The following is a 25,000-nucleotide window of genomic DNA, read 5'->3' as shown; positions in this document are numbered from 1 at the left end:
TAAAATTACAATTGAGGCATATAATCGAGAGGGATTGTCCATACTACACGGGCCTATGCCAAAGATTCGCATCCTGCATTAGGGCTGCTTGCTCATGGCTATCGCCTCATCATGGCCGCCCAACTTCCAACTCGGTGTGCAAATCGCTGTCCCTCCTCCTCATAGAAAATCATTCGCTGGGCGCCCATTCATTAGGCCAAATTGCCCTCGCTTCATGAATCCCACTCTCGGATATGTCTCGCGAGCGCAATCCACCCAATTCCATTCTATGCTCGCCATGAACACATGCCCTCGAGTTGGATCGCCGCTCGTTTCTTTTGCGTGTTTGCCCATCTACTATCGTGGTGCAAACTCGCCAGGGCCGTCATCTCTCTCCTCGGCCCTGACATGCTGTAGGTTGCTGATTAAACCTCTCAGCTGTTGGTATCGGATGTCTCCGCCGCCGCTGGGGGTGCTGGTGTCTCCGGAGGTTGAGGTTGGCCTACACCACCCAGACCTGGGGGTGTAGGGGTCTCTTGTGGGATGGGTAGCGTCAGGGGTCCTTTGGGTACTACCACTCGGCCGGGGAGGGACTCGCCCCGTATCACCTTCTCCACCTCAGACTTGTCCAGCGTCTCGTACTTAACGAGAGCCTTGGCCAACAAGTCCAGTTCCTTTCGCTTCTCTGTGAGCAGGTGTCTGACATCCTCGTATGACTTTCTCAATGTCTTTTGGACCTCGCCCTCGATCGCAGCCTTGGTCGCTGAGCTGAGATTCTCGTATCTCCTGCCATATTCGACAGGGCCAAGAGCGCTCGACATGCCAAAGAGGGTCACCATCATGAAACTGAGATCGGTCGCTCGCTCCAAATCCTACAGGCCCAGAGTTAGTTCAACACATTCAAAAGACTGACAGTAAGTTCTTACCGATGAAACACCCGACGTGACCTTGTCGTCACCATATCGCATTTCCTCAGCCATCTTGCCTCCGAGCAACACTCGGATGTTGGACATATATTCGGCAGCGGTGTAAGAGTACTTGTCCATCTGAGGAAGCTGTGCTGTGTGACCCAGAGAAGGGCCCTTGGGGAGAATCGTGACCTTGTACAGGGTGCTGGAACTTTCCTTGTCAAAGAGCTGGACAAGAGCGTGTCCGGCCTCATGGTACGCTGTCATTTCCTTCTCCTTTTCCGTAACAACCATCGACTTGCGCTCAGAACCCATCGTCACACGGTCAAATGCCCAGTCCATGTCCTGCTTTGAAACCATCGTGGCCTTGGCTCGGCTTGCTCGGAGAGCCGCAACATTGAGCATGTTCTCAAGCTCAGCACCAGATCGGCCGGGGCAGCGGGCAGCGATAGCCTCCAGGTCAACGTCAGGAGAAACCTTGATCTTCTTCGCGTGGTGCTTGAGAATCGCAATTCGGCCACGAACATCAGGAAGTTCAACATTGACATGACGGTCAAAACGTCCGGGGCGAGTAAGGGCCTTGTCGAGCATCGTGGGCAGGTTGGTGGCTCCAATGATGATAATCTTGGTTTCCTGGTCAAATCCATCCAGTTCGGTGAGCAGCTGGTTCAGAGTTTGCTTGGCGTGAGCCTGATCTCTCGGGTTTCGCTTGCCTCCAATGGCGTCAAGCTCATCAATGAAGACGATGGCGGGAGACTTGGACTTGGCAGCGGTGAAGAGCTCGCGAACTCGCTTGGCTCCGACACCCACAAAGATCTCATCAAACTCACTACCAGACATGTAGAAGAAGGGAACACCGGCTTCACCAGCAACAGCTCGAGCAAGAAGCGTCTTTCCGGTACCGGGAGGGCCAACCAGGAGAACACCCTTGGGCAACTTGGCACCAAGGTCGCTGAACTTCTCAGGGTTCTTGAGGAACTCGACAACCTCCTGAAGCTCCTCCTTGGCCTCATCGCAGCCGTGGACATCGCTGAATCGGGTGGTTTGCTTTTCGGCCTTGACTTCAGAGTCCTGCTTGGCACCGGGTCCGCGACGGTAAGTGCTGAGCGTCTCAATCACAATCGTGACAGCGGCGAAACAGAGGTAGGTGATGACAACAAAAACAGCGAGAAACTTGAACCAGCGGAAGATGACGGATCGTGTAGACTCCTGAACAATGACGTGAATGGGCTCGCCCTTGCCACCCATGGCGTTGGGGGCGACTCCAGACCCGCCCACAGCAGCGTTGGCAACGGCATGCTCAAAGGTAGGCCACTGGTTGTTTCCGGTAGAGGCCACAGTCGGGTTAGCAGCCGAGGAAGCACTGGCCCCGAGCAGGGCAAGAGCCTTTCGGTAGGCATCGTCAGTTGCGGGGTTGGTCGCGAATCGTCCAGATTGGTATCGCTCAACGAGAATAGCAGGCATGTTGGCTCGGAGTAGAAGTTGATAGAAAGCATTCTGCGCATTCGCATTACCAGGGTTTCGGTTGGCAGATTCCTCAAGAGTCGCGAGTTGGTTGCGAGAAATTCCGTTAGAAGTTCCAAATCCTCGTCGCTGAGCGTTCAGAGAACCAAAAGTAGAGATACCACGAGAAGATGACAAGATGCCGGGGGACGATCGCATAAACGGACGGATGATCGAAGGAGACGACGCAGCGCGGGGTTGAAAGTAAGGATGTCGCAGAATGGGGTTGGACGCCTGGAGGCCTACCCGGCCGAGGCTGGAGATGGTGGTTTGTGCAGTAGTCGGCTTCATCGCATCGGATCCTGCGCGCGAGGCAAGAGAGCCAAAGTTCACTCGTCGAAGAAAGTCGGGAAGCTGGGTTTCGGCAGCCTGCGCCAGCAATTAGCTTAAACTCATGAGCACGCGACCCAGGCTGCGACTTACGTGTTGAGGCTCAGCGACCTTGGTCCTTGCGACAGACTGTTCGACGTTGTCCTTGGATGAAGGAAGCCGGCGGTGGAGAGGAGAAGTCGAGCCTCTCCAGGGAACCATGACGGTGTTTGCGATTGAGGGCCATAGTTCCGTGGTGGCTGCTGCCATGTTCTGACACATTCGTCAGCGCCGTCCGCCGCCATGTCAAATCCGCAAACTCCGCAGGCACTCACCGGCAGCACCATGGCGTTGTAAGCCATGACAAGATGTTTGAGGAGCCTAGTATGCCCCAAAGAATGATGATTCAAGACTGTTGATCAAAGAACGGTCGGGTCGGAGCGGTTCGATGACGTCCAGGTAGAGTTTCGGCTGGCTGTCCCGTCGGTTGCAATGTTTCAACGGCTCCCGGGACAGGCAGGTGGGACGTGGGCTTGGTATCGTACGTCTGATAAAAGACACGAGAAGAATAATCTACCGGGCCGTACTCATCGTGATGAATTGCGCACAGCCATCATCGGTAAGTCGGTTGGTAATTGTTGGGGAGTCTGGTTTGCTTGCCACTCTCGTCCGCAGTTCGGCATCACGAGGCGACCTTTCCCATTCTGGGCTGTTGCTGAGTCATCTCCGCTCGGCCGCCAGATGTTCCGACCGCCGATCCCGGTGAGGTCATTTGAGGCTGTTGCCATTGGATTGGTCTGGGCTCACAACTGAACCCCTGTTTGATTCTAGAATGGTCTAATGCCATTGAATTGAGTGTAAGTCGGAGGCATAGTGTTATTATCAGAGGGACAGACATACAACAACTCGCCGAAACGCTCGCTGAGAAAACTCAAGATTGCAAGGGCCAAACACCAAACTACGTGTTGTATATATGGTAGCTGTCTTCCCCTCTACTGCGCTCTGTGCAGCAAATTACCATAAACCCAGGCCTCATCTCGTGTGAACGCTCAACTCTTTTTGTTCCTCCACGTTCCCGTCTTTCCTTCCATTCCATCCATCGTCACTCATGATCGCGTCCGTGAATCCAAGCTCGACATGCCGTTGTCAGCGCTGAAGAAGTGATCTTCTAGATGGCCCCGAATCCCTCCAATATACCCCAGCCTTGCCGCCGCCCGCCCTGTCGCCCGCCCAACCTCTGTCTGGGAATAAACTGTACGCCTGATCCAACATCGACACAACTTTTTGGAGGGTATCAGCGTCATCTCATGCCGGAACGGCAAGAACTTGAAATGCAAATCAACTCAAACAAACTGCAACACACTGAGACATGCCCAAGAACAGCAAAGATCCCAGAGAACCATTAGGTAGTAAGGCTGAGTTGATGGGAAACAACCCATCGTATGTGACTCAGACATCACACTTGCTGCGCTCAAACAGAAAAAGAATAAAAATCGCAAAAAAGGGTGAAGAGTAGCCCGTGAGTTCGCTCAGGATATGAGGCTAGACTAGAACGCCAATAGATGCTCTCGCGTTGGGTATAGTATCTTTCATGCGGTCTAGGGGAAATGCCAACGGACTTTGTTCAACAGGTTCTCAAGCCCGTTCATGTCAGGTCCTAAAAGTCCTGATGGGTATATTCTCTTCAAAAGAACAAGAATCAAATCAATGATAGGGGAATCGTTGCGTGGTCCAGCCCGGGTATGATTATGGTGTTACAAGTTATCGTCGTGAACAAAATGACGATCTGGAGCATGGTCATCCAAGGGAATATTCGTAAAACATGAAACGGTCTCCAAGCTTGAGTCGATCACAGGCTTGCGAGCCTGCTGCTTGGTAGCTGCATTGTCGGGTCATCGAACTCAATCTTCGGCCCGTAGAGATCGTAAACCCCAGTTCCGTAGGCCGGCAACTGTCCAATAGTCGTGACTTCGATCGGCGGGTCGTAATGAGCCCACTGCTCCTGTTGTGGCTGAGCAGGCGGTTGAGGATAGTGGTCAGCCGGCGGAGCCTGAATCTGCGGTGCTTGGGAAGTCACAGGTGGCTGAGACTGGCTCATGGGATGTTGGATAGGTTGGTGGTACTGGATTATAGCCGGCTGAGAATCCGCCGCGCTATAGGCTGGTGGGTTTCCAGGTTGATGCGCGTAGAAGCCCTCCGGGATCATTGGGCTAGGAACCGAGGTGGCAGAGAAGGCGCTGGGGCTGCTCTGAATCGAGGTTGCAATTCCTGAGGCCGGATATGGTATGTCCATGGGAGGTCGCTCCACCTGCTGAGGGAGTTGATAATGAGGCTGAACGGCACTCGTCATGGTGGCAACGCCGGGGTTTCCTTGCTCAGTTACATAGTATGCCTGGCGTGGCATATTCGTGGGTCGATGAACCATCTGGACGCCCGCATGATGGTCAGGCATGGGTGGTCCATGGAACTCGTGGGGAACGTTAGGAGGAAGGCCTTGTCGGCCGCCGTACTGCTGCTGAAGATGCTGCCCATGGACTTGCTGCTCAAAGTCGGCATAAGAAGCCGAGCGATGCAATGAGCCGTGCGGGATCCCTTGGTTCATGGGAACCATATCCTGAGGGGACCAGGTCATCCCAGAGTGCTGAGGAGTGGACGGGGGCTCGTCATCATCGGAGTCCGAGGAGCAATCGTCCAGGATATCGTTGGGGTTCATTCCTTGTTGGTGCGATCGACGTTGGTGCTTGACCATTGTCGTCTTTCTGCAGAAGCTGGAATGCGAGTTAGCAAAGGGGATCAAAGACATCCGTGTCTTAACCTGCCTCTTGGAGCATCCGTCGTGGGCGCACTTGTAAGGGCGCTTTCCAGTGTGAATTCTGCGATGACGGGCAAGACTCGAAGACTGTTATGGCCAGTTAGCGTGGCTAAGGTGTAAGCCCTAATCATACGTACATCTGAGAATCGTTTTCCGCATCCAATGTGCTGACACTGGTGTGGCTTCTCTCCAGTGTGAGTTCGGATGTGAACGGTCAAGGCACTCCGTTGAATGAAGCTCTTCCCGCAACCGGGGATAGAGCACGAATAAGGTCGCTCATTGGTATGTATCCGGTAGTGTCTCTGCAAATCGGATTTGCGATTAAAGCTCTGGCGACAAGTGTCAGCTTGGTCGAATATGAGTCTCAGGGCGTGCTCAAGTACTTTAGTGCATGATTGCCAATCGCACTGAAAGGGACGAGCGGTAGGCTCGTTTTCAACCAGTTCCATCAGCTCCATGTTGTCTTCGTGGTGGTCTCGGTGATGACGAGAGGCGTTGCGCCGATGATGTCGGTGGTTGTTGGGTACAGTAATGCAAGCCACCACCTAATCACAGCATGCTAAGATTGGCTGGCTCGGCGAGGAATTGTTGCAGTTTCCGAAAGGATATCAAGTCTTGTTCGGATCTGGAGATAGAGTCACAACCAAATAGTTGACTCTTAGGCGAAATTAAGAGCACGATTAGCGCGAGAGTGAGGTAGGGTGGTGGTGGTGGTGGTGGTAGAAAAGCAGTCTAGTTGAGTACTCCAAGAGATGAGAATCAAGACTAAACGATTATCCAAGGACTATGCGGCAAGTGGTTCGCAAGTGAAGGATTCTTCTGTATATCGAGTTTCGGTGGCGTGTCCAACGTGTGACTGAAGATATGAAAAAGGCAGATGGGGAGAAAACGCAAAGCGCGGGAACTGGCAGCTCAACTTAATAAGGCGTGTTAATGCAGGCAGATCCAGGCCTAGTGGATCGGGAAGAGATTTGGCTGGGGCCGGGGAAAGGATCGGAAGAGGTGCTGAGCCTTGCGCGTGGTCCGAGCTGGTACTCCTGTCCAGGTCCAGGTTGTTCCAGACGAAGGATCGGGGGACTCCGCAACGAAAAACACAGACAGATGAAGACCTCGTAGATCAGCTGGGGTCGGTTGGAAGATACGAGAGAGCGACGTCTGCGGCGGCAACCGTGTTGATGTGAAGCGAGCCACAGTTCGTTCTATACGACTGTGTTATGTCCTTGTAGGCGAGTCGGCTGTTGTCTCGAGGACGATTGGGTTGATAGAGCTAAGGAGTGTGCGGTCGAACCAGAGTATGGAGATGTTGAACAGAAATAGCTCTGCCTTGGGTCTATAAGACACAATCGCTGGGAGCAAGAGTCTTATGTGACGGCAACTCGGTAGAGACGAAGCCGAGGTCAAGGATAGAAACAAAGATTGGGGTTTGAGATGGACAAGAAGCTGACGCGGTATGCGCCAAGTGAACAGGGCCTTGTCCAGGGGATGAGATTGACCAAACGAGCTGTTATGAGTTCGAGAGGTTGAGATGGGTAGGTCTGGCTCAAGTCAGGTGTGGTGTCTAGCTGAGGCGAGTCGAGTCAGGTATCCAGACTGCGAGACGGGGGGGTCGGCGAGATATCAATAAACGGCCAGCTTGCTCTGGGCCTGGGACGAGACGAGGTCCCGCTGGGTAAGGGCAGTGGAGAGAGTGCTTTGATAGCAGCAGCAGCAGCCCAGGACCAGGACCATGCAGATGCCAAATGACAAAGTAGACGGGGGAGGTGAAAGACAAGACCAGGTGGCGAGCAGCGAACGCCCTCGATGTCGCAAATCGCACTTAGTTATAGGTGTGCGGCGAGCATGGCATGGCATGCACCGGGACCAGCAAGGAACCACGCAGGAGATCAAGAAGAACCAAGGGGCCCCTGCAATGGCGGGCGTCAGTGGGGCTCATTCGGCAACGAGAGGGAGGGGGGACAAGATGGTCATGGGCGAGGATTTGGGGAGATGGAGGAGGGAGAGAGGGAAGTTTGAGCGAGAGGGAGGGAGGCTGATGGAGAAACAGGTGAGTGAGATGAAGAGATGCATCAGGGGCCAGGAAACGATATGTGGGCATGGATCCATGGGATGGGATGGACGGGCAGGATGGAGAACGGGGCGGGCACTAACAACGGACTGAGACGAGGAGGTATCGAACATATCGATGGCGGCGTAAAGTGCCCGGGTGAGCTAAGAGCTGGAGTTGGTAGGTAGTGCGTCAAGACGTATGGGCGAGAGTACGAAGCGATGGTCCAAGGTGGTGTAGTGCGGGCCACGATTGTGTGAGCGAGACCTGTGGTGTCTTGTTTAGGTGTTAGGGGCCGCCCCATCACCGCGAGCGCTGCGACGCAACCATTGGGCGTTTCCAATGATAGCACCAAGCAAGTTAAAGCACGCAGCGCAGAGGGGAAATTTTTTTTGGCAGAGACACAGTGCGTTTGTCGACGACGTTGAGACCGGGACAGGGGACCAGGAGCCGAGGAGCCTAATGGCGTCGAGGGTGGTGTCGAGCGAGCGAACGAGGGTGCCAAGGGAAGGGTGTCGACGGACGACGAAGACGACCTACGACGAGACGAGGGCGTCTTGCAAGGCAAGGGATCAATTAGCGGACCCCGCCAAGTGTGCGTAGGTGATGCGTAGAAGGCTGAGAAGACGAGCCGACTGCATGCATCAGATGTGCGCTAGCTAGCTCATGACGGGAGGGCAAGAGATTTGAAGAGAACGGACGAGAAAAGAAGCACGATGGTTGAGCCATCTTGCTTCCCCGGCGCGACCACCAGAGGAGAAGCAGAGGAGAGCACCTCACTTCTAAACAGACAGACGATGAGGCGGCGGCGGCGGCGATCCGCTTTTGCCCCAAAGTGCCCGCAGAATCCACCGTCTTGATGCCTGTTGGAAGCTGTCTCCTGCCCGTCCTGCGTCTGCTGGCTGCGTCTGGCTGCGGTGCAGAGTGAGGTATTAGCTGGGGGAGAGAGATCCAGCCAGCCCTCGCGAGGGTGGGCGTGCAAGATGCGCTCTCACTCTCTCATTCTCATTGATGGGCGTGTGAAAATGTGGAGTTGTGGGTGTGAACGAGCGGGCTTGGGTTAGCGTCGGGGCTGGGGTGAGGTTGAGCGCGCCAACGCCAAGTGGGGATGGACTTTTCCATGGATCCATGGGCGCCTCAGCCATGGCGCGCGGTACGTACCGTAGGTTGTGCTTTTTTGGAGATGGCCCATGATGGGACCAGTTCACCGGAGCCCAGGGCAGGGCAGGGCGGCCCAGAGCCGATGAGAGACTGCACGAGATGAGATGTGCACAAAAAAAGGTGGCAAACGGTATTACACGGTAGAGCAGGCAGCTGGACCTGGCTGGAGGCGGGCATGTATCCGATGTATGTACCTCACTCTTACGACTGACGAGCAAATGTACCTACTGCCTGTACCTGCAGTCCTTTGCGGTGACGCTTGAGGTGGATAATCTCAGCTCTCCTCCCCCACATTCCCCTATGCCGTCCTTGTGCTGTGCCTCGAGCAGGAGTGTGCCTGTTAGTCAGCCGTCTTCTCATTGTTGTTCCCCATTGAGCTTCCCGCTCCATCGACTCGCCGGCCACAACAATGCCATCGCAGCTTGACTCGAACAACTCTCTTTGACAGCTGTTGGCGGCGACCCAACGACGTCTAGGCGGCACCTTGCACGTTGGACAAGGCGGGAGTCAAACCAGATGGCGGGGTCAGGTCGACCAACCCAACACTTGCCAGACTGACCTTGGTTAGGCTCGTGCCGGTCCAGGGCGCTCATGTCATCCGCGAGTGAGTGCCTCGTTCCGTCTCATCAGCATCCCATTCTGGCTCCTGGCGCTCTGAGCAGGAGCCTGAAGAGGAAACGGGATCGAGCCCGGGACATCCAGAATAGCCTTTTGCAAGTGCTTAGGGAGGTAGGGGCAAACGAGGCACACGAGGCACACGAGGCACGCCGAGTCGACCTGATACAGCGTCAATATCAGACAGGAGTCGGGCTCGCAGCAAGCCGTGCAGAACCATTGACCACTATATGGCATCGATTTCGAGCCATGACGCGGAGTCTACGTGCTCTTCGCCCTTAGCAGGATAAACCACGATGCCACTTGAGCCTGCTGAGCGGTGTTTCCCCACCACCCACAGCCAGCACCCTGGTCCGTCCCGGCCGATTGTCACCATGCCGTTCCTGACTTCGGCTCTTTTCCCACCGTCACCCGCTTGACCCTTATCCATGCTACCCCCCAAGCTCAAGCCCATGCTCCGGGCTCCAGGCTCAACAGGGCAAGCCAAGGGCTCCAGAGCCACAAGGCGAGCTTGGGAGGGGGGCCTCGACTGGGCTCCAGGCGATCCCCTGTTGCAATTTTCCGCGTGCCGCTTACCGCAGGTAGACGCCTCTTGGACGGAGGAAACCCTAATGCCTCTTTATTGCTGTCCTTGGTAACACAACACACACACACGCAAGCGCACACACAACACCAAAAAGTCTTACCGCACAGCACCTCACCTCACCTCATGTCTGTTTTTATTAAGATTGCAAACTTTCGATAGTATCGATTCCCAAGTTAGATGTTGTGCGTGAAAGAGCATCCGCCGCGGGTCACATCCCAGGTGGAGGATCCAAGGATCCTGCTGGTGCGGGAAGCCCCCTGCCTTCCGCTAGCCCCGATTTGCTGGATGGTCTGCCCTGAAGGACTTCCAGACCCCGACGTTTCAAACGCCGCCTCCACATCCTCCAGCCGACGCAGCTGCCCCGAGGTTGATTTGATAGGGAGAAGAGGGCTTTACGGGCTGCCATGCCATGTTGTGCCATGCCATGCCATGCCATGCCAGCTCTTTGGCAAAATTCGGTTATCAGGTCTGAGTGACGCGCAGCCAGGACGGACAGCTGACCTGTCGTATTTGACCATGAGAGCTGAGGGTCAAAGTTGATGATGGAAGCAGCTCAGTGTAACCTTGATCTATGCCCCAGATGATCAAATGATGAATAATAATACCCAGGTACCCTTGGAGAGGGCAAGCATCCCATATCAATCTCATCCATGGCCGTTGGCCCTACGGTCGATCAGGCCATGATGCATGCACAGCCCTCTCCCGTCCCCTGACGCCGATGCAGCCGCCTGGAGCAGCGAGCAGCCCAGCACACAGTGTAGGGACTGCACAGCGCAGCATCGCATCGCATCGCATCGCATCGTGTCAACCCAGCCAGGTCCAGCCAGGCCCATAATATCGAGATCCCTCTCCCCTTTACCCCGGGCTCGAACGATTAAGGCATGGTTCAACTCCTTTTGTGTTGCCTCACCGGGATGCGAGATTCTCTGATTCAAACATGACGAAGTTGTCGACGGCTCGAGCCAAAGCCACGTCCATTACGGGCCGGAATGGCGTCGCAGGTTACCAAAACCATGGACGATTGCCAATAATGCCGACCGCGCCAACGCCATAAGGAGATGGTGATAGACGCCTTATCCTGGATTAGAGTTTAGAACTGGGGGGGTGGTTGGCAACGGGTGAAACCAACGCCGGTGCATTACATGTATTTCTGGCTGGGCTGGGCTTCGTTGCTACTGGTCCCCACACACTTTTCTTCCCTAGGTGAGGTGTCGTCGACGAGGCTTGATTCGAGGCCAAACAAACGTCGAATCCTTTCTCCGACATTTCCAGGTCCAATCCAGAAAATGCGGTTGCTGATCATCCGGGACCCGTGAGGCTCGCGGCGGCGGCGGCGCGGACGCGGGCGCAACCCACCTCTTCCGCCCAACCTTCCCTTCCATCCACTGCTTCCCTTCCCCAAACGCTGCGCGCTACGGCTAAGCATGGCTCCCCGGAGAATCGCTTCTTCAGAGATGACATCTCCTCCTCTAGTGTTGCATCCGCGGTGAGGGGTTCTTGACGGATTGCACGCAGAGATCATGCTAGGCGGGATATGCTAACTAGATTGGCGAGCCCATGATAAGTGTTGGGCTTGCTAATCATACGATCCAACGCTCGACGTTGCCTTGGAAAAGCCTGGAGGAACCGAACCGCCCCGTCCGGAGCGAGCAGCATCCATCGTGATGCCTGTCCTCACCGCCTCGGCGAAGGACGTCTCCGTTGATGTTTGGCTCTCGACCCTGTAAGACACGAGACGAGGCGCCTGCTACGTCCCAGTCCCAGTCCCAGTCCCAGTTGCCAGGCAGGTAGGCAAGCAGGCCGAGCTAGGGCGCGCGCTGCGGGAATTTTGCACCTACATCCGGCGCGCTAGTGCGATGGAGGCTCACTCTCTTGATCAAGCAGGAGGGCGAGCACGGGTACAGTACCTGCCCATTACACACTATGACACCTGCGGCTGGAGATGTCGGGGCCATGGATGAATCCAGATGCTGGCGCAGGAGTGAGTGTGGTGATGCGTGAAGGCCCTGCTCGGTCAAGGTACAGTAATACTGGAGATGTGGCGCTGGTTCATCTCCAGTTTCCAGTGGGCTCCTTCTCCATCGTGTGGCTGGCGAGATACAGCATATGGGTTCATCTGCTTCGTCGTACAGCCTGTACAGCAAGTATCTCGGCAGTGGACCGACCGAGTTGGAGCGGTCTACAGATACAGGCAGACTACCTCTTTCAACGCGCATAAGGCGGGCTCGAGAGATGGGCAGATGTCTTGCACATGAGGCCCTTGGAATGTCGCTCTCGGGGGTCTGATAGGTCCCGCTGGTGTCCTTGGCCGTTACCACCGGGCAGACGGTGTCGCGTGGCTGCTCTGATATTCCAGTCCGCTCCGTAATCTGCACCTGAAAATCTTCAACCCTAATACTCTAATGCATCACATACATGGATGTACAGTATGGATATCGCAAGCCCTCTCCATTCCTGTTCATTTCTGGCGGGCAACGTGGCAGCCGTATAGGACGCTTTGACCGGCAATTAGGGGAGAGCTGCGCGTCCATGTGAGTAAGTGTGTGTAACGCACCTTGCAGTTCAGTCGATCTACAAGACTGCATTGCAGCAAGCTCACGACTGAGTCTGAGTCCGCCTCCGCCGACGACTGTTGCTCGCATACAACCTACCTACGAAAAAAAGACTCCCAAGGCTACATCAGACTAGCTCCAGATGCATGGTGCCAACAACGGTTTGTCTGCAGCGAATCAATGCCGGTCCAGCAACACCAAGGACAACGTCCGGGAGTTGTGATAGCTCATTCCGTATGACAAGCCCGACCCTTTTGGTAATCTGCACATACGCCGCAAAACAAAATATACTCTGGGTGGCTTTTGATACTATTTGGATTGGAATATCCAATCGCGACCTTGGCATAGATTGAGAAGGTCAGAAACTCAATGAGGATGAGGAAAGAGCCAATTGCCATCACTGCCTCAGGCCACCTTCACAACATTCATCCACTGAATGCCAGTCGCACTGCAGTCGTCGACGACAAGACGACCTCCTGCAACCATGACCCTGCCACCCACACAGGCCACACCACCAACCGACCGCTCATCCCTCCTCATCTGGTCTGCAAGGGTCATCCTCCAGGAGTCGCCAATCAACTCTTCACGGCAATTCGTTTCTTACTGTGCTGTTGCAACTGTGCCAAAAATGACAGTCAGGACGGCTTTGTCAATGCACCCTCGCATGGATATGGATCTTGCGGTGACGGACCATCCGGCTCTGGCTGGTTTAATCTCATATGCATCGGCCATGGGTATGGATGGTATGGCATGGTCTGGTATGGTATGGGTGCGGCCAGACGTCGCCAATCGTGGAAAGAAGCAAATATGTTTGCATGGTCAGATCTGAGCCTGGCCAAGCTTCTTGATCGAAGAACACACACTCGACCAAAGTGCTTGCTTGCTGTCTGTACGTCACCCAGCCCTGCCCTGCCCTGCCCTGTCCTGTCCTGCCCTACGCTTCTCTGGCCCTACAGTCGTCCCTCCCATGATCTGACCTGAGACCAGCTCAAAACAATGGTCGATTTAGCAATGGCTGCCACGTGCCACACCTGCTCACGCCAATCGGAAGCAGCCGTTGAAACGGGTACTCAGATCAGACCATTAGCCAGCCTGAACCCTCAGACTGAAATCTGGCACGTTCAGCCAGGGCCCGCCTCAGCCTGCATTCACAACGCTGTTGCACGTTCGAGGTTTTACGTCAAAATTTCATATGCCAAGGACCAGCCAAAACGCCCAAGAGGAGAATAGGGACGAGCAAAGTGGCTAAGACCGCTTATTGACATTTGACAGTGTCGTACCAACGGTTCTGCCATGGCTGAGAACGTGGTCTCGTAACCACCAAGCCCAAAGCCTGTTGGTCAACTCTAATACCATTTACAGCAAACTCCCCTTGCTAATTACCGACGATGACGCTACTACGGACCTCACCTGAGAAAAATCTCATGTTCACCCAACCCTTCTGTTTCCACGAACAGCACATCCCGGAACCCACCACACACCTCCATCAGATCCGTCCAGGCACGGGCCACTGGTTTCTTGGCCATGTGTACGCGAGAAGCCTTGTCATTCCCGGGATCATGAGGGCGGAAGCGGACTCCTTGCTATTTCGAGGAGTTCGCTTCGTATGATGATGAGGGACTAGGCTGACAGTACAAACTACTTGACTCGCTCTTGACACTAACGTCTCCGGCTTGTCCATGCTTCTTGACCCTGACCATGGACAACTTGAACGATTGCCCCGTGTTTACCTGTGGCATATCTTCATCGCGACCAGGCCATTGGTTCCACAAACTAAATCACGACATTCCTATCTTGTCAGGCTTTAGCATTGACGTTGTTTGTCTCATCGAGCATGTCGGGGAAACTGAATTGGGTTACAAGGTTTACATGCCAGGCTGCGCTTATATCCGTTTTCGAAAACAGCAACGTCACTTGACAAGACAGATGGTCACAAGCACAAGAACCCTCAGGAGAAGTGGTGCCCCAAAGGCCATGCTACTCATTGTACTGAGGGCCGATCAGGTGCACCTCCAAGGACTCACTGAACTGGCATTAATGCCTCTAGGAATCCACGATGCAACGCCGAGGTACCAAGGTGAACGGAGTTGTTCCGCACAGGCAATGGAGACAGTATAGCGAACGGGTAGCGCCGTGATTGGTGCGTGCCTGGAGCCTCGCCGGCGCTGCCATTGTCGACTTCAAAGAACTGGAGCCGGCTTCGCTAAGTTAGCGAGGTCGCATTGCAAACTGCATTATACCAGTCCTTGTTATTAGTTATCTTGATGCCGGTGTCTGAATCGTGCCGGCCCTGACAGGTGCAACGGCAAGGGATTGAGCTGAACCAAACTAGTGGTCATAGCCGAACTGTCAGGTGGGGACGATCCTCGCGGTCGGCTCCCAAGATTGGATCACAGAGTTCCCGATCCGTCTGGATGTGACAGCAGCCGACATTGTGTTGAGAGAGACGAAGGAGAGGCGGTAGGGCGGCTGAGATGGTAATGTCGATACGACGTCGGGCTCTCGTCGAGGCTTACTAGCAAGCTTGACTGTGGGCGAATGGAACCGAAAACCGGGGTCGAAGCCGATCACTGGAGGCCTCGATCGCCTCGAGATGGCACAGAAACAAATGCCGGTATCAGATGCGGCATCTCGTCAATCCTGACTTTCATCTGGCATGGCATTCCATGGAAGGATAATGATCCTTGTTGGGCTGAACCCTTCAGGGTTGCCAGACATCTCGGCGACTACGGTTCAATCAGGTGTCACAAAGAAGTGACAGCCCGTCACGTTTCTTCCGACGCCAGTTGATAACTGACTGTTCTGACACACATACATACCACTCTGAACTGACCACAACCCAACAACCAGGAACTTCAGAACTCCACCTACGGGCGGGATCCAGAGATCTTCAGCGCCAGGTCTCTTTACGACCAAGGAGATGAACGAGCAGCAGAGACCTGCAGACCTCACGGGGCTGTGCTGCCGGATGTGCCTGACTGCAAGTGAAAGGCTCGTGTATGTAATCTGCGAGGTACAATACAAGATGCATGGGCTGACGTACGTACAGCGAGCATCAGGGCAGAAAATTCTCCGAGCTTTGCAGGTGAAACGTCGTACTCGCCGCTCTACGCACATGTATGGATATGGGGGCTGCAGAACTGGGATCTGAATTCATCTCAACCGGTCAGCTCGGGGCAAGGCACAAGATGCAATTCGCTCCATCGTTGCGCATTAGAAGCAAGCCATGGACTCGTCATCAACTGCACTTTGCGCCAGGTATCGCAGCCCCGAGTGGAGGAGAGATTCGAGACCAGCGCCCAAGGCTTGGAATAATTCAACCAGCCCCATTTCCATCATCGTGTTGAAACTAGACAAGGCACCGGCAAACCGAGTTGAAAACAGCCGCGGCAGGAAATATGGAACCGGCTCAACCAAAGACGCGGACCGCTGAGGAGCGGTCCGTAGGGGACAGCTGTCACCGACTATTCTGTACTACTGGCGGATCGACCCTCTCATGGAGTGGAACAAGTGGCGATGGTTGACGGCCTCTGAACAACGTACATATACCTACAGCACTTGATGAAGCGTCGACGGTGGCACAGGCAGCTCTGGGCAGCGTTGGCGCTGGGACCGGTGCAGAGACCGCGGCCAGAGCGGGAAATCATTATTATGCGCGGCCCTGGCAACCCGGTCGATGCTAATGATGGCCCCATCGAGGTCAAGAGACGGACATGGCAAAACTCTGACATCCACGGGACACAAAGGAGCGAGGCTTCTTGTGTTTTGATGAGCTGACATGAGAGCGCCGGGAAAGAGCTGGAAATGAAGTCCAAGACGTTTCAAGCCAGGGTCGACGTGCACATCTCCGAGTCATTCCCTCTGCCTTGTGAAAGTTACAGGCACAACGGGCAACGGTTCAGAACTCTGATGGGAGGAGAATTTGGCACGACACGACATGCTGGCTTAGCGCGGCATCTCGATACAAGGGCAGGTCGTCTCCCTGCCTCGGCCTCAGGGCGGGCTGTGGACAGTGGACAGCGTCAGTGTGCTAGCCGGCCGCTCTGCTGTTGCATCCCGGCGAGCAATCGGCCGAGTCCAGTCTCACTCAAGCTGGAGGGTCCCCTCCCCTGGCAGCCGTGGAGAACGTTGCAGGCGGGTCCCTCTGGCCTCACCCCCTCGACCCTTGCAAGCCTTGTCCTGTTGAGCTAGGGCGCGGCCAAGACCAACGAGTCATGCCGCCGCCCCGCCGCCCGGAGTCCAAGAGGATGACATCCCCACCGTCTTGCTCTCGAACGATAACGTACCGGCATCTCACTCAAAGCTTGATGTCACAACAGTCAGCGGAGGATCATTGCAGCGTGTCGCGGCTATCCTCACAGCACGTTGCCCAGCAAAGCCCCCAACCGACACAGAGACAACGGGTTGGGGGTCCAGTGGGTGGTGGGCATCGTCTCGTTGATGGTCTAAATGGCGCGATGGCGGGGAACGGTGGGGATTCACTCAAGCCATGATTTCGTCTGGTTGTCTTGGTTGTGGTTTGGGCACAGTCTTGTCGTTGACAACAGCTGGTGAGTGGTTGAGAAGCCGACCGACCCTCAGCGGAAAGCAGTTGAGCTTGGTGAGAGACTTGACTTGATTTGAGGCAGAGCCAGACAGAAATGGCGCCAGCGGCTCACTCTCCTCAGCTAACGGCGGCCTTATCGCGTGTTTCATGTTGAACAGTTGGCACTCACCCTCAAACAGAGCGCTTCGACTCTATCGCTCTCCAACCATCGTCTTGAGGGTGCCAACAGTTTCGAAGCTGCACCCCGCATGCCCATACGGTATCTGTTGATGGGAATCGATCTCATCGATCTACCTTTTCTTTTTCAGGCCTCCACTGGAACTTGGGTGTCTTTCTCGTGCCGTCCTCGTGGGTGCGAGTCGCGTCATCGGCATTTGCCTCCGTTGTTGCAAACACACCCGAGTACAAAGTTGTGCGAGCCAAGAGTTGCTAGACGGGAAACGAACCGTGGAAAAAGAAAGCAGCCTATTTCCCGTCACGGAGAACAACAGGAAAGAGGCTGGAGGAAAAAGGAAGTTGGACGAGGGAAAAAGAAAAGCTGGGGGAACACAAGAAAAAGCAACGGCTTGCGATGCGATGAGATGGACGCTCCCTCTACCATGGCTGTGGGATCCCTTGCATCTGGCTGAACATCTCTGTCGGGGAATGCCCGAACTACGTTAGAGGTTGCAAAGGAGTATCGTTGGCGATATCACTTGGAAACTGATAATCGTTTATCTAGAGTTGAGGTCCCGGGCCGACACTTGTCCAGATGATTTTGCACTTTCGACAACCTTCATGGTTACGACGCCGTTGACCAGCCTCCCTCGAGTGGTCGGAGAAATACCCCCATGAGCAGGGTTTTGGATATACCTACCAGTCAGCCTTCGCTCTGCAGCTTCTTCCACTCAACTCTCTCGCTCGCTCACTCTCTAGCTGCGCATCAAACGGCGCCGCCTCAGTCACCAAGATGCCCCGGACTCAGAAACCAGCATCGTGCCGCTCCGCCGTCTACTGCGCAGTAGTTAGTGCTGTCATACGGCAGCGAAGCTTGCCCGTTGGGGTTTTCCTTGGTCCTTCTGGCGGGCTTCCCCCCTTCCTCCGCAAAATATGATATATGACAAGAGCCCAGCTTGTCCCAGTACGTACTCCCCCGGATCTAAGCAAAAGCTCAGCCAGTTGTCCCCCCTTGTTCTGGAGCGTCACGCATGCATGAATGGCCAAGTGGGAGAAAAAAAAGAAGGAAAAAGAAAAGCAAACTCTGGCCTCGACTGGACTCGACCGGGGCATGTCTCCTCCACAGCACGCCTGGCAGCCCTGAGAGTTGCGGCAATCCTTCCAACGTGCATTGTATCCCGGCCGCGGATCTCTTTTGTCACAGAAGCCCATGTTTTCTGTTACACCGCAGGGAACTAGACGGCTAGCCCTCGCACTCTCGGTCGTGTCAGCGCCTATCATGACGGTCCGGCCAAGTTCGTATCCCATCCCCTCCCCCCTCCCCTGGCAAGCTATGGAAGCAACAAACTTGACCGTCCGTCTCATTGCTTGCCTTTTTCTGGATCTTGCTCCTTGCCCTGCTGCGGAACCGCTAGACTACGTCCGCCACCAACGGGATCCTTGACGAGGAGTCATGATAGGTTCCTGGCCGTGAAGGAGGGGGAAGCAACAGTTACAATCACAAGCAAGTCAATTCAGGTCTTGCTTTGTTCCCGTTCGTCGCAACTCGGGACCCCGCCTCGCCCATGTTTCCCATGCTTCCTCGCGTTTTCTTTGCTTTTTTCTTTTTTGCGGGGGAAATCTCGGGAGTGTGTGGATGTGTGATGGTAGTGGTGCTTCTTCAGAACCCCCCCTGTCGCCCCTTGTCACCGCTTCAAGTCGTCGATTATGATATCTGTTAGGTCTCTCCGTCAGTCACACCAAGAGAGCCCTCGCCACTCACTCTTAGCCTCGAGTCCCCCCCCCGGATACAGGCAGGGCTTCAGCTGCTAATTACTGCCTCCCTCTGTGCGTACGTCGTACCTACAGAGGGGACCCGCCGTGGGCCACTTTCCGACGGCTGCACCCTGCTACCCGTGTTTGACAGTTTGACTTGTCAGAAGCAACTCATGCCAACTTTTGCTTTTTGGAGGTCGACAGAACATCCAACTTGACGGGATGACTGCACTGCACGCCTTTCGCCCGAAAGCCCCCCTGTCCCTTGTCCTTTTCAACACTCAACTCGACGTTCCAACTGGCGCCTTGACGCCTGGCTGTGTCTACTTGCATTCAGCTGGGGGGCTTGAAAATGGGAGCTTGACGAGGTGCAAGGAAGTCCACTCAAGTACAGGGGCGAGCTATCACTTCTCAACTGTACATAGGTAGGCGAGGCTAACTTGCCCTCAGCACACGGGTCATTCCGCGCTCGCAAGCTTTACTACTTGTTGATTATCAGGCCCAGATAGGGAACTAACTAGGTAGCCAACCCTTCTTGCCCCCCCGGGTAACGGAAACCCTGAGACACGACACGCTCCTCGCTGCAGTGTTCAGTTATGTCGCACAACTTGTGAAACATTGAGGAACCACAAAGTTCAATTCACCCATCTACGCGGAACCGCAATTGGCAAGCGACTGAAACAAATCCATTCCAAAAAGAGGTTTCCCGCTTCCTCTCTTGGGGGTGCAACCCGTATCCAGCAACTCCTCTGGCCGGCTTGTATCAGAGGCCTGAGACAAGCAACCTCATGGCCTTGGCTTGCCTTTGCCCCCCCAGTCCCGGGGACTCGCTTGCAGCCCAGGTGACTTACTGACCCTCCCTCCCCTAGCCCAGCTGTGGAAACTTGGCGCGACTAATACCACAGCTAGCATGGAGAAGGGGTCAACTTGATGATCTTGATAGCCAAGGAGAGTAAATTCACAATCGGCTTTGCCCCTGTTGCGCGTGTGGTCCCTTTGGCTGAGCGTGGTATTCCCTTCGGGCGGCTTCGTTTAAGGAAGTACCCTGGGAAACGAATGGCACCCTGAGACATGACGTTATGGCATTGCAGAATCGTACGACGGGAGTGCCGCCCGTTGTGAACCCTTGTCTAGACGGTGACGATCAGAAGGTCGAGCCCAACGGCGGCAGCATCACGTCGCATAGGCGAGATGGACTTGTGAGTTTAGTCTTGTCTCTGTCTTGGCTCGACTTTTCGCAGTTGTCATCGCTTGCTTGATTGTATTGAATGGGGTAATAACAGAGAGGTCAGTCAGACATCCCGTCTTGTCCCCCTTATACCTCAAGAAGGAATCGTCTTGAGGCTCGCCAAATAGCAAATCTAGATAGGTAATCTCCAGTCCCGTGATGGTTGAACAACAGTCTCCTCGGGAGGTCCATGTTGAAAGTCAACTCTTTCATGCCAATGCTCTTCCCTAGCAACATCCAACAATAGCCAACTCTAACCTTGATTCTGTTTTGCTCAAGGTCCAGCGCCGTTGACGGTCAACTCCTCTAGCCGCTCCTTGAGCAAATGGTCAGGCTTGAGAGAGCCATTCGTTTCCGCCTCGCCGTTGACAGATGACTCCGACGGAGTCTCTCCACTCGTGAGACCCTTTCTGATGGCGAGGACGCTGTCAACAATGACGGCATCAATGCCCTGCTTGACTTGACGCTACAGAAAATGTCAGCTACTGTTGCTACTCGTAGATAAGGACGAAGCCACCTACCTGAACCATCAGAGGATCATTGTTCAACGTGCCGTAGCTGAAGCACACGATTCCGTTCTCCTTCACAACCTTAACCAGACGGGGACTGTTGATGAAGGGCTCGGCGGCGGAAACAATGCCGAGCAAGTTCCAGCGGCTTGCAAAGCGAATAGCCTCTTGGAGGGACGAGGCACGAACGTCGCAAACTTCGCAGCAGCCCGCGTCTGTGAGGAAGAGGATGGGGATGGACGGTTGCTTGTAGCTCAGGCAAAGACAAATATCGGGGTTGAAAGAGCTGAAGATGATGTGTCGTTCACCAGCCAGGTCGTATACCTTGGAAAGAACCGTGTCACAGAACGAGTTGAGTTCCACGGCATAAGTGTCCATCTCGTGTTCCTCGCTCTCGTGCAACATGGGGTACTTCATCTCTATATTGAACCCGATGTTTTCCGGCAGCTTGCGGAAGAGGTCCTCCAGGGTGGCAAAGGGGGCTTGGATGAAGTTGCCCCTGGAGTTGGCCTTGAAGCCCTTGGACTTGAAGTCACGGGTATGCTTCATGCGCTCGTCCATGTCCTGTAGCCCACTGCCAGCGAAACCCATCGACTGCGAGCGTGTCGGCGCAAGACTATTGCTACGCGCTCGGAAGCCACCAGGTTCGCCCTCAGCCACAGGCTTCGTCGAAGAAGTGTGACGAGGTTCCCGACGAGTGTCAGGGTTGATGTGCAGAAACTGCTCCAGGGTCAACGTATGAACAGGAGCGTCAATGCCTGTCTCGCTGACGAGGAAATCGTGGTAGATGACGGGGACGTGATCTTTGGTAAGCTGAACGTCAAACTCGACGTACTGAGCGCCAAGGTTGGCCGCAGCAATAAAGGAGGGCAGGGTATTCTCGCCAAGCTGAAGGGACTTGTTGGATGTGAGGTTCTTGCCCAGTCCTCGATGGCCGATAATCATGGTTGATGACATCTTCTTCCAGTAGGTCTGTCTTGAGGTAACCTCCATATTGGGGTGATGGAATGGGGTAATGACCAGGAAGTTGAAGTTGACGGTTCCGATAACATCCAAACTGCTGGACATGATAGGAACGCAAACATCGCCTTGCAGATTCATTCTTCGAGACCCCAATGTCGGCTTCACAGAAGACAAGAGAGCCACGGCTCGTCCAACCTTGTTCTGGTTGTTGCCAGAGTAGGTAGGAACAATGTCGAAGAGGAGCTTCACCTTGGTGGCGTCTTTTGTCATGAAAACAATAGGCTCCGTGGCGATGTTGTCGTGCACCGGGAGATCGATAATCGTCGGCTCACCCTGGGCTCCAGTAGCGGCCACGACGATCGACAAGGCAGTGTCGAGTTGGGTATTATGAGCTTCAGTGAGCGGGATGCGATCCAAGCTCACTGGCTCAACATTCTTCCGCATGTCCATAGACCCCAAGCTCACGAGAACAAGGCTCTCATCCGTTAGGTAACGGTGACCAAAACTCTTGACGGCCTCAGGGGACCGCGACACGCTTGAGGCGCCATTGGAGCGCCGCTCATCGATGGACGACATCTCTGAGGGAGTTGGCTGCAAGGTCTCGACAGGTCGGGATGGAGGCTCATCCTCAACTGTGTCGACCGCAAGGAGTCTTGCGATATCCATGTGGCCTCTCAAGGCAGCATGCTCTCTAGCGGTCCAGCCGGAGGAGTCTATGCGTGTGGTATCGGCTCCAGCCTCGACAAGAAGCTCAGCCACGTTGAGCTTGCCGTCCACAGCCGCAACATGGAGAGGAGTCCATGCATACGTGTTCTCCGTGGCCTCAAGGTCTCCCTTTTGGAGCTCGGTGCCCTTGATAATGATTCGAGCACACTCAGCGTGGCCAAATCGGGCTGCAACATGAAGAGCAGTCTCATTAGTCTTGTCTCTCCAGTTGAGGTCAACGCCGGCATCAACCAGCATCTGCACGATGGTGCTGTAGTTGGATTTTGTGGCAAGAGCCAGGACAGCTCCTGATTTGGAGATGGACTTGCGAATCTCAGCCTTTGACTCGCTGCTCCCCTGCCAGTTTTCACCCTGCAAGAGAGCTTGAGTTGTCAAAGGGTGACCTCCAACAACACTGAGGTGAAGCGGAGCACAACCGTCATGATCCTGCCACTCAGGCGTGTCAATGCCATCCTTGACATTGAACTGATTCCACTCCTGCATCTTGGCCATGATGATTTGACAGACCACCACGAATCCGAATTGGGCAGCGTAGTGAAGCGGCATTCGCCCGAAGGAGTCACGGCTCTTGAGCGCAACTCGCTGTTCTGGGCGCAGCTGATCAAGGAGATAAATGAAGAGCTGCACAACTTCATCGTCCTTGCCAAGAAGTTGGCTTTCTTTTGTGTTGAGTGCTTTGGCACCGGTTGCAGAAAATCCAGCCTGGATATGTTTGTTGCTAAACTGAGAGCCTGCAGGCACAGGGTAGGACTTTGATTCCTGGTCTCCGGGGTTCGACTTTGTGCGGCCAATATGAATGACAAGGCGATGAATACAGTTGCGACCATTGATGTCATCTGGTTCATCGAGGGTCTTGATATTAGAGAGCAGGAAGGCGATAGATGCTTTCGCCCGTGCAGAGATGGATCGCTGAAGGAGGTTCAAGAGGAGTGGCTTTGAGCCATCTTCAGGGCTCACATTGCTCTCCTTGAGGCCAGCCTCGAGTGCTGCAACATCATCGTTCCGGACCGCCTGATCAAGCGCGTCAAGCTGCGCCTGTGGCAGGTTTAGCAGTCCTTTCGTTGATGCGCGACCCAGAGAGCGAGTTGAGTGGTCAGACATGGCATCGTCAAAAGTCTGGGCCTCGGCCAAAACAGACATCCACTTGTTGATTTCAGTCAAGAGCCTCGCCGTGTTTGCCTCCTTGGCAAAAGGCTTTGGATCAACCTTGGTTGAAATGTAAGGGTGCTGTGTTACAAGGTCCGGGACCTTTTTGTCAAGCTTCTTTGTGATCTTGACAAAGCCTCTGCGGTTAATCTCACCAAACCACTGCAGGTTGCGCAGCTGGCTTCTCAGCTCGAGGAGAGCGCCCATAACTTCCTCAACCTCATCTTGGTCGAGAGTAGAGACGACATCGGGGGTGCGGCCATAGCGGTTGTAGAGGAGGTTCAGGCGGCGGCAGGATTCAGCGAGTTTCTTGTTGTAGAAAAAGTCGACATCTTCGAGGTTTCGGTCAAGGGCGAAAAAGAATTCTGCATGGGGAGTTAGGGGAGAGGCTCAGGGAGCGACACAAAGAGAGTCGTCAAAGCCGCCCACCTGCAGGGTCCACCTTTTCTCCATTCCTGGCCTTTTCTGCTGCAGCCTTTACCAGTTTCTTGAGGCCCTTGTAGTTGATGTACGAGGACGCCCATTCGGGGACCTGATTGCGCGGTAGGCTGCGTGAGTGGTGAGCGAGCTGAGCTGAGCTGCGGCGCTGATTCGCTGGCTGATACGAGGACTCACTTTCTGCCAAACTTCATGCTGCAAAGGTTGATGGGGGTACTCTTTCGCGTCGAGACTCAAACCTGCGCCAGAGAGTGAGAGAAGAAAATGAAAGCTTTTGCGATCAGGAGCAATGAGTCGCGTCAAGTTGGAAGGCGAAGGCCGTTGTGATAAGAGTTCCGGCGATTCGCCCCCAGGGTAGTCCGGCTGGGACAATGGAAGTTCCCAGACGAAGCTCGTGCTTCAAAACAGCTCGCCAATGGACAAATGTCTTTGTAATGCTGAACTGAACCGTCGCAGTGCCGCGCAGTACAATGATGTCAAGCCAACGTCCGGTAGTGATCAAGAATATCCGGTGGCTTCGATAAGAGAGGATGGAGCTTGTGACGTATAATCCATCGGCGTACGGCAACAGTCTTCGTCCTCGATCTCGCGACACAGCTCGAGAGGGACAAAGTGAGATGGAGGAGGGAAGAGGAGGAAGACGAGCCCAGGATCCAGACAGATTTTTTGTTAAGCCGACATTGCCTTGGAGAAAGCAAAACAATTCGTGGGTTGGATTGTGAAAATGGGAACAGCTGGAGCCCTTTCCACTTGTTTGGGATGAACTCCATGTGGGGGAAGTACTGGACTCCATCTTCCAGGCTCCAGGGCTCACGGCGGTACCTTTCCACTGAGATACAAACTCCAAACTCTGGAAGGGTGCGAGGGGGGAGGGCGTGCCCCTAGCTCCGCTGGAGTCCATCCTGCCAATCCAATTGGCCCCGTGGACCCTCCATCCCTCGTGACTGGATGACGGCGAGTCGAGGAGCATCCACTCGACTCCTAGCCCAGGGCGCATCGTGACCCTTGGAGGGTCCATATCTTCAGCCGGGAACCTGTCAGAGAGGGAGGCTGGGACCTGCGAT

General features: G+C 54.7%; 3 protein-coding genes across 3 annotated transcripts; all 3 read right to left on the bottom strand.

The window, feature by feature from the left end:
* Positions 1-413: 413 nt before the first annotated feature.
* NCS54_00036300 (Hypothetical protein) lies at positions 414-3,061 on the bottom strand (the record flags this gene model as incomplete). The annotated part of the gene is made up of 4 exons (XM_053146016.1): positions 414-851; positions 906-2,759; positions 2,814-2,972; positions 3,035-3,061. The coding sequence occupies 4 exons, from the start codon at positions 3,059-3,061 to the stop codon at positions 414-416; spliced, it is 2,478 nt and encodes an 825-aa protein (XP_053001991.1).
* A 1,487-nt stretch (positions 3,062-4,548) lies between these two features.
* Positions 4,549-5,969, bottom strand: NCS54_00036200 (Hypothetical protein; the record flags this gene model as incomplete). The annotated part of the gene is made up of 2 exons (XM_053146015.1): positions 4,549-5,598; positions 5,649-5,969. 2 exons carry the CDS (start codon positions 5,967-5,969, stop codon positions 4,549-4,551), a joined length of 1,371 nt encoding a protein of 456 aa, XP_053001990.1.
* A 14,459-nt stretch (positions 5,970-20,428) lies between these two features.
* NCS54_00036100 (Glycerophosphocholine phosphodiesterase) lies at positions 20,429-24,130 on the bottom strand (the record flags this gene model as incomplete). The annotated part of the gene is made up of 4 exons (XM_053146014.1): positions 20,429-20,620; positions 20,676-23,863; positions 23,928-24,046; positions 24,114-24,130. 4 exons carry the CDS (start codon positions 24,128-24,130, stop codon positions 20,429-20,431), a joined length of 3,516 nt encoding a protein of 1,171 aa, XP_053001989.1.
* Between the last annotated feature and the right edge of the window lie 870 nt (positions 24,131-25,000).

This window comes from Fusarium falciforme, chromosome 1 (genome assembly GCF_026873545.1).
Source record: "Fusarium falciforme chromosome 1, complete sequence".
Classification (NCBI taxonomy): Eukaryota; Fungi; Ascomycota; class Sordariomycetes; order Hypocreales; family Nectriaceae; genus Fusarium; species Fusarium falciforme.
The sequence above is the reverse complement of the archived record's forward strand: the minus strand, read 5'-3'. Positions and strand labels throughout refer to the sequence as shown.